This window comes from Callithrix jacchus, chromosome 3, assembly GCF_049354715.1.
Source record: "Callithrix jacchus isolate 240 chromosome 3, calJac240_pri, whole genome shotgun sequence".
NCBI classification, from domain to species: domain Eukaryota; kingdom Metazoa; phylum Chordata; class Mammalia; order Primates; family Cebidae; genus Callithrix; species Callithrix jacchus.
This window is the reverse complement of record NC_133504.1, coordinates 22,169,488-22,188,620: the sequence shown is the minus strand read 5'-3', so window position 1 is coordinate 22,188,620 and position 19,133 is coordinate 22,169,488. Positions and strand designations below refer to the sequence as shown.

The 19,133-nt window shown below is 40.5% G+C and overlaps 1 protein-coding gene across 6 annotated transcripts in view; it reads right to left on the bottom strand.

Moving 5' to 3' along the window:
- Window positions 1-19,133, bottom strand: part of SH3RF1 (SH3 domain containing ring finger 1) — a 195,741-nt gene that overhangs the window by 26,137 nt on the left and 150,471 nt on the right. For all 6 annotated transcript variants that reach the window (XM_017970151.4, XM_035292667.3, XM_008992468.5 and 3 more), the window contains exons 6-8: window positions 17,678-17,788; window positions 3,212-3,381; window positions 1,248-1,418 (exon numbers count right to left, since the gene is read on the bottom strand). In XM_017970151.4, coding sequence (XP_017825640.2) covers window positions 1,248-1,418; window positions 3,212-3,381; window positions 17,678-17,788 — 452 coding nt within the window. The remainder of the gene's footprint in view (window positions 1-1,247; window positions 1,419-3,211; window positions 3,382-17,677; window positions 17,789-19,133) is intronic.

Genomic DNA, 19,133 nt, shown 5'->3' with positions numbered 1-19,133 from the left:
CTATTATTATTATTATTTTGCACCAGGGAGGTTCTGTCTGCCATTTTCTGGATGGGATGGAGTCTGAATGTAGATTTTAACATACACAGAAAAGAATGTTTATATTGATTAAATATTTGCAAGTAAAATCATTCCATCACCATCTGCAACAATAGTGATTTTCATTTGATTAGGTTGCTGGCCAACCTATAAATTAAGGCCACCAGCTGACAAACATGTCAGTTCATTAAGCTGTTTGCTCAAAATCAGGGGGGTTGAGGATTGATTTAACGCAGTTAAACCTGGACTGTATATTAAGCATTTGGTGGTCAAAAACCAGGGGTCCCTCAGTGTTGATTTCATTACAGGTCATTTAATTCTGTTTCCAAGGCTTCTTTCCTCAGTAACCAAAAGCTGAACTATCTTTACATTAAATATACAAAATGTGGTATACCTAAAGCTCCTGTCACTCTAGAATAGGCTTTCTCAACCTCAGTGACATTTTAGGCCAGATTATGACTACTCTTTTTATGGGAGGCTATCCTATGTATAGGATGTTTCACTGCATACTTAGCCTCTATCCACTAAATGCCAGCAGCACCCTCAACCTCCAGGTATGACAATCAAAAATACATCTGGATATTGCCAAATGTTTCCTGGGAAGCAAAACTGCCCTCAGTTGAGAAGGATCTATGTTATACATAAAATTTTTATTTCTGACTGAATTACAGAATTCATTGTCAGAATTCAGAGGTAATTACCAAATTAATGAAATAAATATAAATCTACGCCACCTGGATTTGAGGCCTTCTTCACTATGCGATCTCAGATAAACTGTTTGATATCTCTGTGCCTCAATGTAACACAACTAAGAATTAAGGCTACTTAAGTGTAATGCAGCTGTAAATCTGCCAACCTGGCATATAGTACGCATTATATAAACACATAAGTGTTAATAATATAGCTGTTGTTTGTATCAACACTATGCCTTTTCTAGTAGAAAAATACTGAAAATGATGTTGTTGAACCTTTTCACATTAAAGCAAATAACTTAAAACCCAGTACATTTACTGGTAAAAACCTATACTTTAAGCTAAAAATTTTAGAGTTAGAAAGGATTTTAGCAGATATAGACATAAATTTTTTTAAAACGCTGGCTGCATAACAGACAATTATAATGTGAAAGGGATCTGTATAGGCTGAAAGCCATGGAAAAGAACAAAGCTTCTCTGTTTAGGACTTAGTACACAATTTATTCAGAACCATACCTTGTGACCGGTGCCACATAATTGCCAGGGAATACCCCTATCTTGCTGGTATGCATGGATGTCCCTTTGAACCAGCCATCCTGACAGCGCTCAAACACTAAAAACATCTCCCCTTTTCTCAGCTCTAGTTCATCCTCTTTGCGAGGAGTGTATGGATATATAGCAACATACCTAGAATAGAAAAGAATATTTTGATTTCAGGAGGAGTAACAGACACATCCCAAGACGCTCAAAACTCTTCCTTGGTACAAAGTACTGAACATTTTGTACAAGTGTAAACTGAAAGTACAATCCTTCAGTCTGTAAGTAGCATTGACAATTCTCCACTGAAAGGTTTTGCTGCCCACATGTTAAAACTAGGAAGAGGCCTTCCTGATTAAGAGCCTGTCCCTCCCCGTGTGGAAGTGACTATCCCACCAAACAGTATTTGTGTAGTGTGAAAGGATTAATGCAGCTTCCGAGAGTACCTAACCTGCTACCAGAGACTATGTGCCCACTGGGAAAAATGAGCTCTCCAAATGGCACTTGTCAGACTTGAGAAGTAACCCCCCGTGAGAGCACATGGTATGAAATCCCACTAGTACCACATGCTGCCTTCTACACACAGGCTGAACACAGAGGCTTGAGCTACACCTGCTTTTGTATGCTCAGTTCTAGGGAAAAAGACTAAATTTGAAAAAGTCAAGGGAAAACAAAGTCCCGATCACAAAATGTACCAGGACAACCTCAGATGCGGGGTGACTATACCAATAAGACATGGTAACCAAGCAGGTAACATTAACCTATAGTTCTTTTTGGTTTTTTAGTTGCATTTATTTTAATGCTGAATTTACTCCTGTGCCGTAAGTTTTTGTTTCTTCACTTTCTTCTGGGATATCTTCTTCTTCTGGGCAACCTCCTCTTCTGATTTAGGAAGAATCGGTTCCTTTTGAGTAAGGATCATCTCAGTGTGGCAGGGAGAACTCACGTATGGGTTAATCTGACCATGAGCTCTGTAGGTGCAGTGGCGCATCTTGGGTGCTTTGTTCACTTGGATATGCTCAAGGACCGGAGAATCTACATCTAAACCCTTAAGTTCAGCATTACTCTCTGCATTTTTAAGCACGTGCGGCAAAAATTCAGCACTCTTTTTGGGCCACTGACCTTGTGTCCAGCCCCACTGCTTGGCCTGGGCACACCTGCCAACTCCACCATTGTAACGTCAGAATGGTACGCACTGTTTCGGTAAGTGACATCTTTCAGATACTTCGTGGCTTATCGTATATGCATACCCTTGGTGGCCTGGACAGTTTCACATGTGATCTTGAAGTGAACATGAAGATTGGAATCTCCTGATTTGCATGATTTGTGGGGTTCTCTGGGTCAAGTGAATAGCAAACTATTTTCACAGATTACCTCAGGCTTAGGGAAAGAGTTAACCTGTAGTTCTTACCAGTGCTCTAAACTGTTGATGTATACAATTACACAAAGACCTGGCTATATTCTGCCATATAAACTCTCAATGGGATAATTACTTTTCTGGATACTTATTACTGGGGACTTAAGCTTTTTACATTCATACTTCAACTAGACCTAGATATGATTTGTGTAGAATGCCTTTCTGTTATTAGGATTCTTATGCAAGAAATGAAAATAAAGATAAAAAGTTCAAACAGGAGTTGTACAAAAAAGGCAGTTTCATACACATATGATATTATAAAGAAGCAGCAGTATGCTTCCCTAAACTCTGAAAGGCCTTCTTCACTGGTGGGACGGCTACCTGGCAAGCTCATGTATCAGACTCATTTTCGTTCAGCAGTTTGCTAGTTAAATGCATGGCCAGGTGGAAGTTTGCAGGACACAGCCATCTTGGTGAGCCATAAGGCTGTCATCAGCTCATGTCAGAAAGGTGCTTCTTGACCTCTGAGGATTAGAGTTAGTTTTAAATGAACACACAGGCTGTAATAAATGACACCCTCACTTACACACTGGGGCGAGTCTGAGGCCGTAAATGTGCAACCTGGTCAGTGGATCCTGCCATGGGCCTTGGTCCCATTCCAGCAGCAGCAGTGGCAGCGGCGGCAGCGCCTGGTGGTGTGGAGGCAAGGACAGTGGCAGCCAGGAGAGGGGGTGGGGGAAGAGGAGGATTCAAAGTCTGGTATAGGAAAAACATAAAGAGAAAGGGAAAAAAAGGGAACAAAATACTGATTTACTTCTATGGAAGGTGGGAGAGAAAAAGAATCAGAAATCCATAGAACAAGACTTTAATGGAATCCACACCGGGCAGAATCAGCAGGCTAATTGACATGAAAGCCTACTTCTACAAATTCATCTCTTGTTCTCCTTTAAAATCTTAAAGCCAAAGCAACCTTTTCAGCAAACAGGTAACTAACCACCCTTGGGAGGAGGGAAATAAAAAAGAAATGAAACAATTGCATGTAATTTTAAGATGAATAGCATTTTAAAGTATAGACCTGGACAAGGATCCAAATGCCTTTCGATGGGGGGCAGCTATAACATCATGCTGCTTGCTAGGAATTAACGTGTGATTGTTTCTGTAATCTGAAACTTAAACACAACACACAATTTAGCTGCACTATATCTCAAATCGTTCCTTCAGAAGAAAATTTCCTTTGATGCCTGGTCTATAAAAAGCAGAAAAATAGTAAGCCACAGTCATTGGGCCATTGTTGCTACTTTTGCTTATTCTTTTCTTAACTTTGCTAGCTTTTGAAATTTGGTACTATCAAGGCTGCTAATCTCTAACAAGTACACCAGTGAAAAGCTGCTGGTTCCTTTATGTGCACAGCCTAATGGGGTTCTGCCTACAGGATGCCATGCCTTTTGAAAATAATGGAGCAATTGTTACCTTCTGATCTATAAACCCAGATAATTCTTTAGGGTCTGTATACTGAAACTCCTGGGAGAACAGGCACACAAAGACTGCCTAGATGTAAAAACTAAATCAAAGGCGAAATATAAAGACAAAAGAATTTACCTGGTTAAATGTAAATGGCTTCTACATATCAGCATATAAACAAAACAAAGATCCAATGATTTCTAAACATAGCTTATACCAGTCATTTTATTTCTGTATTTTGGAATAAAAATTTGAATTTCATCACCACTCACTATAATACATCTGGCTGTTAATATACACAAACATGGTTCCAGAGACATAATGAACTGAGTAGAAAAAAAAGTTCAAATTTCTAGACATATGCTGCAACTGTTCCACACATTATGTTTAATTTTTTGCAAAAGCAACTTTCAATAAAAGTTTTTTCCCAACCTGCAGCTGAGGTGGTTGCAGAACATTTAGTGCACAAACAAATGAGGTGCAGAACTGCTTACAAAGTGCAAACCTGGAGAAGGCAGAGGTTAGTTCCAAAAGCTGGAACGTCATGAAAACATGACTTACATACTCGTTTCAAAATACGGCAGCATTAAGATTTGCTATAGCTTTGGAATTTGCATGTACTAAGGCTTAGAGCCTCCAAAACCTTCAACCAGGAGAAGGGCAAGCATCTCCTGTTAGGCTTTTTACATTCATACTTCAACTAGACCTAGATATTTGTGTAGAATGCCTAACAGGAAACCTGTTAGGCTTCCATCCAGGGACAAGGCCGAGATAAAGATAATCCTGGTCACAGCAAATGTGACCTGGTCAGTTCATGGCAGTTCACCAGCAGTTGGACAGGTGAGATAATCAGTTGACACTGTATATAGAGTAACAGATGGAGAAACTGTAAAATCACCACTTTGCTGATTGCCATTTAAATCTTTTTTTTTTTTCTTCATTGCATTTTAGGTTTTGGGGTACATGTGAAGAACATGCAACATTGTTGCATAGGTACACACATGGCAGTGTGATTTGCTGCCTTCCTCCCCTTCACCTATATCTGGCATTTCTCCCCATGCTATCTCTCTCCAACTCCCCACCCCCCACTGTCCCTCCTCTATTTTCTCCCCAACAGACCCCAGTGTGTGATGCTCCCCTCCCTGTGTCCACGTGTTCTCATTGTTCAACACCCGCCTATGAGTGAGAACATATAGTGTTTGCTTTTCTGTTCTTCTGTCAGTTTGCTGAGAATGATGGTTTCCAGGTTCATCCATGTCCCTACAAAGGACACAAACTCATCGTTTTTGATGGCTGCATAATATTCCATGGTGTATACGTGCCACATTTTCCCTGTCCAGTCTATCATCGATGGGCATTTGGGTTGGCTCCAGGTCTTTGCTATTGTAAACTGTGCAGCAATGAACATTCGTGTGCATGTGTCCTTATAGTAGAACAATTTATAGTCCTCTGGATATATACCCAGTAATGGGATTGCTGGGTTAAATGGAATTTCTATTTCTAGGTCCTTGAGGAATAGCCACACTGCCTTCCACAATGGTTGGACTAATTTACACTCCCACCAACAGTGTAAAAGTGTTCCTATTTCTCCACATCCTCTCCAGCATCTGTTGTCTCCAGATTTTTGAATGATCATCATTTTAACTGGCGTGAGATGGTATCTCAATGTAGTTTTCATTTGCATTTCTCTAATGACCAGTGATGATGAGCATTTTTTCATATGTTTGTTGGCCTCATGTATGTCTTCTTTCATAAAGTGTCTGTTCATATCCTTTGCCCAATTTTGAATGGGCTTGTTTGTTTTTTTCCTGTAAATCTGTTTGAGTTCTTTGTAGATTCTGGATATCAGCCCTTTGTCAGATGGGTAGACTACAAAAATTTTTTCCCATTCTGTTGTTTGCCAATTCACTCTAGTGACTGTTTCTTTTGCCGTGCAGAAGCTGTGGAGTTTGATTAGATCCCATTAGTCTATTTTGGCTTTTGTTGCCAATGCTTTTGGTGTTTTGGTCATGAATTCCTTGCCTACTCCTATGTCCTGAATGGTTTTGCCTAGATTTTCTTCTAGGGTTTTTATGGTGTTAGGTCTTATGTTTAAGTCTTTAATCCATCTGGAGTTAATTTTAGTGTAAGGTGTCAGGAAGGGGTCCAGTTTCTGCTTTCTGCACATGGCTAGCCAGTTTTCCCAACATCATTTATTAAACAGGGAATCCTTTCCCCATTGCTTGTTTTTGTCAGGTTTATCAAAGATTGTATGGTTGTAGATATGTTGTGTTACCTCCGATGCCTCTGTTCTGTTCCATTGGTCTATGTCTCTGTTTTGGTACCAGTACCATGCTGTTTTGATTACTGTATAGTTTGAAGTCCGGTAGTGTGATGCCTCCTGCTGTGTTCTTTTTACTTAGAATTGAGTTGTCAATGCGGGCTCTCTTTTGGTTCCATATGAAGTTTAAGGTGGTTTCTTCCAGTTCTGCAAAGAAGGTCATTGGTAGCTTGATGGGGATAGCGTTGAATCTGTAAATTACTTTGGGCAGCATGGCCATTTTCATGATATTGATTCTTCCTAACCATGAACATGGAATGTTCCTCCATCTGTTTGTGTCCTCTCTTATTTCATTGAGCAGTGGTTTGTAGTTCTTGAAGACGTCCTTTACGTTCCTTGTTAGTTGTATTCCTATGTATTTTATTATCTTGGTAGCAATTGTGAATGGCAGTTGGTTCTTGATTTGGCTCTCTTTAAGTCTGTTATTGGTGTATAGGAATGCTTGTGATTTTTGCACATTGATTTTGTATCCTGAGACTTTGCTGAAGTTGCTTATCAGTTTCAGGAGATTTTTGGGCTGAGACGATGGAGTCTTCTAGATATATTATCATGTCATCTGCAAATAGAGACAATTTGACTTCCTCCTTTCCTATTTGAATACCGTTTATTTCTTTTTCTTGCCTGATTGCTCTGGCTAGAACTTCCAAAACTATATTGAATAGGAGTGGTGAAAGAGGGCATCCTTGTCTAGTGCCAGATTTCAAAGGGAATGCTTCCAGTTTTTGCCCATTTAGTATGATACTGGCTGTTGGACTGTTGTAAATGGCTTTTATTATTTTGAGATACGTTCCGTCAGTACCTAGTTTACTGTGAGTTTTTAGCATAAAGGGCTGTTAAATTTTGTCAAAGGCCTTGTCTGCATCAATTGAGATAATCATGTGGTTTTTTTTCTTTGGTTCTATTTATGTGGTGAATTACGTTTATAGACTTGCATATGTTGAACCAGCCTTGCATCCCTGGGATGAATCCTACTTGATCATGGTGGATAAGCTTTCTGATGTGCTGTTGCAATCTGTTTGCCAGTATTAAATTGAAGATTTTTGCATCGATGTTCATCATCGATATTGGCCTGAAGTTTTCTTTTCTTGCTGATTTTGGTATCAGGATGATGTTGGTCTCATGAAATAAATTGGGAAGGATTCCCTCTTTTTGGATTGTTTGGAATAGTTTCAGAAGGAATGATACCAGCTCCTCTTTGTATATCTGGTAGAATTTGGCTGTGAACCCATCTGGCCCTGGGCTTTTTTTGGGTGGTAGGCACTTAATTGCTGCCTCAACTTCAGACCTTGTTATTGGTCTATTCAGGGTTTCAACTTCTTCGTGGTTTAGGCTTGGGAGGATGCACGTGTCCAGGAATTTAACCATTTCTTCCAGGTTTACTAGTTTATGTGCATAGAGTTGTTGGTAATATTCTCTGATGATGGTCTGAATTTCTGTGGAATCTGTGGTGATATCCCCTTTATCATTTTTTATTGCCTCTATTTGATTATTCTGTCTTTTCTTTTTTATTAGTCTGGCTAGTGGTCTGTCTATTTTGTTGATCTTTTCAAAAAACCAGCTCCTGGATTTACTGACTTTTTGAAGGGTTTTTTGTGTCTCTATCTCCTTCAGTTCTGCTCTGATTTTAGTTATTTCTTGTCTTCTGCTAGGTTTTGAGTTCTTGATCTTGCTCCTCTAGCTCTTTCAATTTTGACAATAGGGTGTCAATTTTAGATCTCTCCTTGCTTCTCATGTGGGCATTTATTGCTATATATTTTCCTCTAGAGACTGCTTTAAATGTGTCCCAGAGATTCTGGTACGTTGTGTCTTTGTTCTCCTTGGTTTTGAAGAACATCTTTACTTCTGCCTTCATTTCACTGTTTATCCAGTCAACATTAAAGAGCCAGTTGTTCAGTTTCCATGAAGCTGTGCAGTTCTGGGTTAGTTTCTGAATGCTGAGTTCTAACTTGATTGCACGGTGGTCAGAGACACTGTTTGTTATGATTTCCGTTGTTTTGCATTTGCTGAGGAGTGATTTGCTTCCAGGTATGTGGTCAATTTTAGAGTAGGTGTGATGTGGTGCTGAGAAGAATGTATATTCTGTGAAGTTGGGGTGAAGAGTTCTGTAAATGTCTGTCAGGTTTGCTTGTTCTAGGTCTGAGTTCAAGTCCTGGATATCCTTGTTAATTTTCTGTCTGGTTGATCTGTCTAATATTGACAACAGGGTGTTAAAGTTTCCCAATATTATTCTGTGGGAGTCTAAGTCTCTTTGTAAGTCATTAAGAACTTGCCTTATGTATCTGTGTGCTCCTCTATTGGGTGCATATATATTTAGGATTGTTGGCTCTTCTTGTTGTATCGATCCTTTTACCATTCTGTAATGCCCTTCTTTGTCTCTTTTAATCTTTGTTGCTTTAAAGTCTATTTTATCAGAGACGAGAATTGCAAGTCCCGCTTTTTATCTGCTCTCCATTTGCTTGGTAATTCTCCCTCCATCCCTTTATTTTGAGGCTTTGCGTATCCTTGCATGTGAGATGGGTTTCCTGGATACAGCACACCAATGGGTTTTGGCTTTTTATCCAACTTGCCAGTCTATGTCTTTTGATTGGGGCATTTAGCCCATTTATATTTCGAGTTAACATTTTTATGTGTGATCTGATCCTGCCACTTTGAGCTAGCTGGCTGTTTTGCCTGTTAGTTGATGCTGTTTCTTCATTGTGTTGATACTCTTTACCATTTGGTATGTTTTTGGAGTGGCTGGTACTGGTTGTTTCTTTCTATGTTTAGTGCCTCTTTCAGAAGCTCTTTTAAAGCAGGCCTGATGGTGATGAAATCTCTGAGTACTTGCTTGTTCGCAAAGGATTTTATTTTTCCTTCACTTATGAAGCTTAGTTTGGCTGGATATGAAATTCTGGGTTAAAAGTTCTTTTCTTTAAGGATGTTGAATATTGGCCCCCACTCTCTTCTGGCTTGTAGGGTTTCTGCTGAGAGATCTGCTGTGAGTCTGATGGGCTTCCCTTTGTCGGTAACCCGACCTTTCTCTCTGCCTACCATTAGCATTTTCTCCTTCATTTCAACCCTGGTGAATCCGATGATTACGTGCCTTGGGCTTGCACTTGTTGAGGAATATCTTTGTGGTGTTCTCTGTATTTCCTGGACTTGAATATTGGCCTGCCTTGCTAGGTTGGGGAAGTTTGCCTAGATAATATCCTGAAGAGTATTTTCCAGGTTGGATTCATTCTCTCCGTCATATTCAGGTACACCTATCAAACATAGATTAGGTCTTTTCACATAGTCCCATATTTCTTGGAGGCTTTGTTCATTCCTTTTTGCCTTCTCATTTTATTTCATTGATTTGATCTTCGACCTCTGATATCCTTTCTTCTGCTTGGTCAATTTGGCTGTTGAAACTTGTGTATGCTTCCCGAAGTTCTTGTGTTGTGTTTTTCAGCTCCATCAATTCACTCATATTCCTAAGTTGTCTATTCTTGTTATCATTTCGTCAAATCTTTTTTCGAGGTTCTTAGTTTCTTTGCATTGGGTTAGAAGATGTTATTTTAGCTGGTAGAAGTTTCTTATTACCCACCTTCTTAAGCCTGATTCTGTCAATTCATCACACTCATTCTCCATCCAGCCTTGTTCCCTTGCTGGTGAGAAATTGTGATCCCTTGTAGGAGGAGAGGCATTCTGGTTTCAGGTGTTTTCCTCCTTTTTGCGCTGGTTTCTTCCCATCTTTATGGATTTATCCACCTGTCATCTTTGTAGTTGTTGACTTTCAGATTGGGTCTCTGAGTGGTTGTCCAGTTTGTTGATGATGAAGTTATTTCTTTCTGCTTTTAGTTTTCCTTCTAACAGTTTGGTCCCTCTGCTGTAGGACTGCTGTGGTTCACTCCAGGCCCTGCTTGCCTGGGGATCACCTGCAGCAGCTCAAGAACAGTAAGGGTTGCTGCCAGTGTCTTCTGCTGCTATCTTTGTCCCAGAAGGATACCCACCAAATGTCAGTCTGTGCTCTCCTTTATCAGGTGACTCTTTGGATATATGGGGTCAGGGAGCTGCTTGAGGAGACAGTCTGTCATTTATAGGAGCTCAAGTGCTGAGCTGTGAGCTCAGTTGTTCATTCAGAGCTGCTAGACAGGTATGTTTAAGTCTGCTGCAGCAGAACTCATAAACCCCTTTTTTTCCCCCAGGTCCTCTGTCCCAAGGAGTTAGGGCTTTATTTATGAGTTTCCGTTGTGCTGCTGCCTTTTTTTCAGGCCTTCCCTGCCCAGCGAGGAGGCAGCCTAGTCACTGTCTGCCTGCAGAGGCTTTGCTGAGCTGCTGTGGGCTCTGCCCAGCTGCCGTGTGAACTTCCCTTCAGTCCTGTTTATATGGGTGTAGTTAGAACTGCCTCCGCAATGGTGGCCCACCTCTATAATGGCGGACTCTCTCTGTAATGGCAGGTTGCCTCAGCAACGGTGGGCTGCCTCAGCAATGGCAGACTACCTCCATAGTGGTGGATTGCCTCGGTAATGGCAGACGCCCCTCCCGCACAGAGCTGGACTGTCCCGTGTTCAGCTGTGCTTGCTGTGAAACTCTCAACCCAGAGTATTTCCAATTGCTGTTTTTTGTGGGGGTGGGACCAGCCGAGCCTGATCACCTGGCTCCCTGCCTGAGAGCCTTTTTTTTTTAGTTGAATGGTTGACTCTCTCCCAGGTGTTCAAGTCACCTGTTGAAAAGGTGCTGGGATCTGTGTGATTTCCCATGCAGCGACCCACTGCGCCACCTGAAACAGCAGCGCTGAGACTCATGGCACTTTTTTGCCCAGGAATCTCCTGGCCTGGCTCCCTGTTCAGTCCCCTTTTTAGTCAGATGAATGGGCGACTCTGCCTTCCCAGAGCTCCAATCACCAGCTAAAATGGCACCCAGACCCGTGTATTCTGTACAGAGAACCGCCACGCTGGGATGCCGGCAAAACAGCTGCTCTGGCCAAAACAGCAGAACTGGTGACCCGTGGGGCTCCACTGCCTAGTAATCTCCTGGTCTGTGGGCAATAAAAATCCATCTGGAAATGCGGCATCCACTCACCCTCTGCACTTTCACTGAGAGCTGCAATCCTGAGCTGCTCCTAATTGGCCATCTTGGATCCCTCCTCTGCCACTTAAATCTTTCTAAGCTCAATCTCAAAACAGGGTGGCTGTGGAAAGGCAGAAAACTAATGGCATGTGCTCAAACAGAAATTAAAATAGTCTGTTATAGCTCAACTTTATTAAAACAGAGGGTGTACTAATTTGACCAAAAAGAAAAAGACAAAAATCATCTATGCACCTGATAAAAACATGCTACCTTATGTAATAGAAATACAATTTTGTCATAAAATATAAAATCACTTCTTATCATGAAATACACTAAGCATATATTTCATGTACATTTCTTTTGCAAAGTGTGAGAGTTAGACATTAAGATACGGCATCAGAGGATATCCTGAAAGATCCCAAAAGTTTTGCCTGAGAGAAAAGAGAGCTCTCTCACTTTCTGTGGTTGAAACATAAATGGTTTAATGAAACTCTGCAGGTATTTTCCCTGTGCATACATGTGTAAATTCGTGTGTATGTGAGCACACAGATGAAGATCAAGGAACTCTGATTAAAATCAGGTTCCTAGATGTTGCTTGCCCCTGTGGGGTTGGTAAAATGATAGGGCTCTGGTGACTCCAGAGCTGTGGATAGAATAGGGAATTTTGTGGGTTGCTTTATAAACAACCTAAACCAAAATAATCTGCTGACGTGGAAGTTCAAAAGGTGATCCACTGTGCATTGTGCTTCAGGCAGTGTGCTGTCCTGCAAGACCTGAAATTTCTACAGAGTAAAACCACACGTAGCCTTTCATTCACCCAGAGGTGACCTGGAGTCCTGCTTATTATTTCGTAGACCAGGCCAGCCTAGGCACAGGAGGCCAAGACGCACTCTCTACTACAGGCAGAAAATAGCTATGGACCTTCTAGAAAATGGGACATATTTCACATTTTGTTAACAACGTTCTGCTCACTAAAACCAGGACTTAAGAACAGTGTGCTAATGGGAAATGGTCATATTTTGCCATGTCCAGGTTCTCTTCTCCTGATCTAGTAATGTTGAAAGAAGAGACAGTGTTACATCACAGAAAGAGCATGGCCTTTGGGGTCAAAAAAACATAGATTGCAACCCTGGCTCAGCCTCCTAGGGCAGTCCTCAACTTCCTTCCTTTGCTAACGTGAGCACCAGGGAGGAAGTGTCTTCTCTCTGAGTGGGCAGTGTTTCAGAACACTGACAGGCCAGACTGCCAGGGCCACTGAGTGAGAAGTTCAAGTACATACATGTGAAACTTCTCCCTTCTGGCACTCTTCCCTCCGCTTGCCCTTTCATGCAACTCACCCAGGTAGTGATTAGATCTTAGGAGCTGGCTAAAGAGAGGGAAAATGATCCAGTACGTCTCAAGCTTGGGCCAAGGGCTACAGGCCAGCTTACCAGTAAAGTACTTTGAACTGCAGTTTTGGACACAAATTCAACTGAAAATAGAGGGTTTGTTTCCTTTCTAATTGTCCCTTATGTGTGCATCTCCCTCACATCCCTCCCAGGGTAGAAAAGTGACTGGCAAGATAGACAGCATTTCTGGGTCCCTTGGGCAGATATCATTAACATTCTCCAATCTATCATTATTTCTTTCTAAATGTCTGATATCCATTCAGCCCACTTTCAACCCTACATATCAGTATCTCTAAACAGTCTGTGTGTGTACTGAGCTCATATGTATGTATACTGGTTGATGAGGGGATGGTTCAAGCTACTACGTGGAGCTGGCTGTTAAAATTGGTCAACAGTGTTACCAAGTTCAGCAGCATTGCCATCTACATGCATAAATAATAAATTTATTGCCCCACATTTGATCTACAAGGAAGAAGAGGAATATCTATACCAGTTAAGTGGCTCTGTGTAAATTCCGTAAGATGTCTGTTTCACTATACCATCCTGAGAGATGGAGTCAATTAATTAGAAGTAGTTTATGTAAATTGTCTTTCCCAGTACCCTGGAGCACAGCAGAAGCTCAATAAATAGAATCTACTGTTATGATTAATGAGATTGTGAAGTCGGGGACTGTCTCACCCATCTTTGTATTGGTGGCACCTAGCTTTGCAGCTAAAAGAGGACAGATCCTCAATGAGTATTTCATGAATGAAAATACACTCTGTGCTTTTCTATCCTCTTCTTAGAACAATATGATACGGAATAAGAGGTCTCAGTTCCTGAGGTGCTAGAATCCTTTTCTGTTGCTGCTATGTAAGTTCTGACTGGTCAGGTGTGGTGGCTCATGCTTGTAATCCCAGCACTTTGGGAGGCCGAGGTGGGCAGATCACGAGGTCAGGAGTTCGAGACCAGCCTGGCCAACATGGGGAAACCCCGTCTCTAGTAAAAATACAAAAATCAGCTGAATGTGGTGGCATCCTAGCTACTCAGGAGACTGAGACAGGAGAATTGCTTTAACCCAGGAAGCAGAAGTTGCAGTCAGCCAAGATCGTGTCACTGCACTCCAGCCTGGGCAACAGAGCAAGACTCTGTCTCAAAAAAAAAAAAAAAAAGAGAAAGTTCTGACCATATCCTACTCTTCATCCTGATTTTTAGATCTCCTGCCAAAGGCTTTACTTCTCAGCCTCATCCTCTACTTCCAATTCCCTGAACCCATCGACAGCAACAAGCTCTGCTTAGCTTCCACCATGGGCTACAATGGACTAACTACATATTGGTTATTCTGAGAATCTGACATCATAATTTAACTTTGTTTGTTTAAATACACACACAAATGTGTATGGGTTTATAATTTTTATTTTTGTTTTTTAGAAAAGACAGGATCTCATCCTGGCTGCAGTGCAGTGGCATAATCATTGTTCACTGCAATCTTGACTTCCTGGGCTCAAGCAATCCTCCTGCCTCAGCCTCCTGAGTAGCTGGGACCACAGGCATGCATCACCATACCCAGTTAATTAAATAAAATTTTTTTGGGGATAGAGACAGGGTCCTTCTATGTTGCCCATGCTGGTCTCAAACTCCTGACCTAAAGAGATCCTCCTCCTTCAGGCTCCCAAAGTGCTGGGATTATAGGAATGGGCCATCATACCCAGACTAAAATTTTAAAATTTGGAATGTTTATAAATTGGCCATGAATGGCATTTCCCTTTATTGACATGACTACCTTATAATACCTTGCAGCTAAATATCTCTTGGCTGCTCCAGAGGATTCGGGATAATTCATCATTTGTTTTAAAAGTCCTTCTGCCATTGTGCAGAAGATACAAGACTAAGATCTTCAACCTCCTCCCCTACAAAGAGATTTTTTAAAAATCACTACTATTAATAGTTTGATGTCTGAATTAGATACATGTAATACCAGTATTGCTCATAATGTTATATATTTAAAATTTTAACTGTTACATGTGAAATGTATGGGACAATACGTTTATAATTTCACCCTGCATAAAAGATTAAAAAATCTCAATTCATGAAAAAAAAGCATTAGAAATCATTTTCATTTTTTTATTCTGCTGGTGGCATTTATTACCTATAAATCTACACCATGAAAAGCCTGGCCTCTTTTCCACCAAGCTGTGTGCCACTGCTGTCATAGTATTCAGAGTCTTCGGAACCATTTCAAATTTTAAGTAGAATGCTTGACACAATTAATATAAGATGTAGAGGGCACATGCTACTGAGATTTTCCATTTAAACCTGACATATTAAATCTAAAACATTTCTGCCAACCTACCAGGGACTCTGAGATCTAGACATCTCCTGGGATGACAGACAGCTTTGTTTATAATTAGTTTTTCATTAAATGAAATTGGCACAGTAGACATACTGTTTAATCAACCTTCTTCTTGCTTAACATGCAGGTTTTCTTCTATAATCCTAGAATAAAATGGTTGGATGTAAATTAACTTTTGCATATCCATGCTCTCTTATGACCTGTCCCATTGATTGCCCCAGAGTGAGCCTCTAGCTAACAGCAACTGGCCAGTTACTACACTGTATAATTTTCAGCCCACAAGGGCTGAAATTCAGTCAGCCTTATGTCTTTTCTCACTACAGGTTGAATCTCCCTTATCCAGATGCTTGTGACCAGAAGTATTTTTGATTTTTGATTTTTTTTATATTTTAAAATATTTACTTCACCAGTTAAGCATCCCAAATCCCAAAATTTGAAATCCCAAATGCTCCAATGAGCACTTCCTTTGAGCTTCACATTTGTACTAAAAAGTTTCAGATTTTGGAGCATTTTGGATTTCAGATTTCAGATGCTTAACTTATAGTTCAATTTTCCATTATCTGAAAAGTGAGTCCTCTTTTTTTCCCGTAAGAAATCAAGTTAGAATTTTTCCATGCAAGGCAGTCATCTGGAAATGAATATATCAACTCATTGTGTACACATGCTGTGAGTGGGAAGGAAAGGAGAGAGTCTCCCCTGGAGATGAGAGGTCATGGTGGTTAAGGAACTTGGCTCTGGTCAAACATCCGGGGCTAATAGAATCTCAGGGAAACCAAATTTCACTAAAAGTTAACTGAAATTCATTTCTCCCCAGATGATCCCGGCATCTTTTCCTTCACCAAGCAGTTGTACTATCAAGAAAGGTGTGATTGTTCAGGAAATAATAAAAATGAAAATAAAAAAACAAACAAAAAAATATCTTTAACCTCTAGCTTTAACTCCCACAACATTATTAACTTCCATTTAAATACAAGAACATGCTTAACTAACTCTAAAAGTTTTCAAAAGCCCAAGTCAAGCTAGGTAATAACTCACATTTATTTATATCCCACCTTGTTTCTAAATCAGTTTTCAATTATTTATAGATGTATCAAGACAAAATAAATAAGAAATAGGAAAAACAAGGCAAATGGAAAATGAGAACAATAAAACTAGATGGAGCCAACATTTTGACTAATTATGTTGTGAAGTCCTTGCTAGAGGGGGCTACAAATCTGGCCCTAAGCACTCCAGCAGAGGGAAATAAAATCTTTACAACATGTATAAAATCCACAACCTAAAAACAAACCAGCTGCTTAGAAGCCTCAGTATTCCTGGTACAGACAGCAAAGAAAACTATTAACAAAGTGAACCAGGCCCAACTTGCAACAGCCCTCAACAGAGGCCAAAAAGATCAATAATGGTCCTCCCTTTCTATGATCTAAGTCTCTGAAGTAGATACTTACTTTACAGCTAGGGATACTGAGGCTGAAAGAGGCAGAGTACCTTTTCCACGGTTATAGAACAAATAAATGGTGGAGGTGGGCTTCCTATCCTGGCTGTTTCACTGCAGGCCTGCACCCCCATCATCAGGCCACACCGATGGTGTTCTCTGCCAACAGCATAACTTACACCTGTGGCCAGGCAGGGTGATTCAGTAGTCTAGGTACTGCGGCAATCTAATTTAATTATCTTTTCTATCGTAATTCAACTCAGCACTGGAGCAAATAGAAAATATAAGCCAAAGCTTTGGCCTGGATGAGAGATGTCTCACAATTGCTAGTTCCTTGCTTACAATTTTAGGAAACGTCATCTTACACAACAGTCTTTCTCTACTACCTAAGGGTGCATTTGCTTGTTGCTTCCCTTTTAATTTTCTCTCCAGAGTGGCCCTCTTCTTTGTATCTGTATCTCCTGGCTATCCTAGTTGTCCCTATTATTTTCCCGTTTAGATATTTTTAAACAATTAGCTGTTTAGACTCTATCTGTAGGACATCATGTTTTCAGAAGAAGGAAAATCAAGACAAACTAAGGGAGCCTTCCAAGACCTCAGGTCCCTTTAGGTAGCCACAGCTACTGACAATACGGATACAAGACAAGAAATTAAAGAATTAATCCTTAATGTAGAGATTTGGTATCAATCTGTCATGTGACTCAAAGTAAACCATTCACCTTCAGGACCTGTTTCCTTAGTATTTCCATAAATTTGTCTTTATAAGAAATAAGCAGGATCTAGAAACTCAAAATAAATAAAGGTTAAGCTTTAGAAAATCAGGTTGAACTGTAACGAAAATTAAATGTATTTTTGAGTTCTGCTAAAAGTTTCAGGCCATTGATCCTCACTGTTAAAAATTTTGCAGGATGCAGGCAAGGGACTTTCTAACGTTTTGTTAAGATGAACAGAGATAGCAGATGAAAGATAGAGACCCACCTCACCTAGCAAGTATGAACATACACTGCAGGTGTTAGGAGGTGGGGTGTGCCAGAGTTGCATGACTAAACACCTAACAGAGAAATAGAAATGGGAGAAACTATACTCACTCCAAGGGCAGCTTGGTAGGGAACATCTGATGGAAAAGTAAACGAGGGACCAGTTGTCACTGGGCTGCTTGGGGGTGGGGTCACAATTAACCCGGTGGTACTTATATGAACCTGCCAAGAAAAAAAAGATATTAAAAAGAAGACTATGTTTAATACAACAGAATATACTGCCTAAACCTTAGAAAGGCAAGTCACATTAAAAAAAAATCTGTACTTTCTGTTATTTGGGGAAGGTGGAATCCCTTTTAGTTTGTTCAACCCAAATTTACCAGTTACCTAATTTGAACCAGGCATTTTACTAGATGCTGGGGAATGATGTGATAAATACTGGTCATGACAGTGTTTTACCTACAGAATTCAGCTGCCGTTGGCGTTCATGATAACATGTTGCCTTGTTTTGTCCACCACCATGAATCAAACCGGCCTTCCAATGGTCAGCCTGGTGTTCAACTAGCCTCCTGGCAGTTTCCCTGAAGATCCTGTTAAGGCGGGTAGTGGCTGAATACTCACTTGTCTATCAATATGTTAAATCTATGTGAAATTTTGCTATTTTCAGGGTCATTTTTCATGACTTCTACCTTTTGGTGGGGATGCATAATTAAAATGCAGCTGCCTAGACATGCTTAGAGCAGGCAATTACTTATAAAACCTTTAAAGGAACAATGTCAAGCCAAATTAGTTGTTTTCAAAGGTGTCTTATCCATGATACAACCCAAGATTAATTTACTAGAAAGAAATTGAGTTATTCAGGTCATTTCATTGCCTGTGTTAAGTTACTCGATCAATTTCACTCAGGTTGCATAGCAGGTCCAGCTGCAGAATGCAGTGGTGTTACTTGAAGCTGCAGAAGTAGGGGGATGAGATCTGCACAAATGGGAGTGTTTTTTTCCTCCAGTGTGAATAGAAGCAATGTGGTTAGCTAGTACCTGTTTCCCTAAGGAAACAATGACCCACCCCAAAAGCTAGGTTTTATCATAAAACTGTAATCCCAAACAGTTTTCTCAGTTCCCATACATTAAGAAAAAGACTATCAGGACAAAGAAAAGCTAGGAGATTAGTTTCCAGAGGACCTAACAGAAACGTTCACTTTCCCACTGGGGTAGGCCCTACCAAAGCCATGGATAATCAGCAGCACAGCATGTAATTTATTTTCACAAATAAATCTATGCTATATACACGGAATCTGCAATCTTTAGAATAGGATCTGGAGGCAGGGAACCTAAGACCATTTCACACTGACTTCCCAGAACTACACTGAAAGGAAAACCCTAACTTTCCATGCCTAAGTAATAAAAGGACCAGAGGCTACTTTGCAAACCCCTCACCTTTTCTGACCTGCAGATGGGAAATTGAAAGTACCTCTGATTGGCTGCTTTTTGTAACCAAATCATCCATTTGCATAGGTGTGTGACTTTTTAACTTCACTTCAGCCTCTGATTGGTTGCTGTCCTCAACG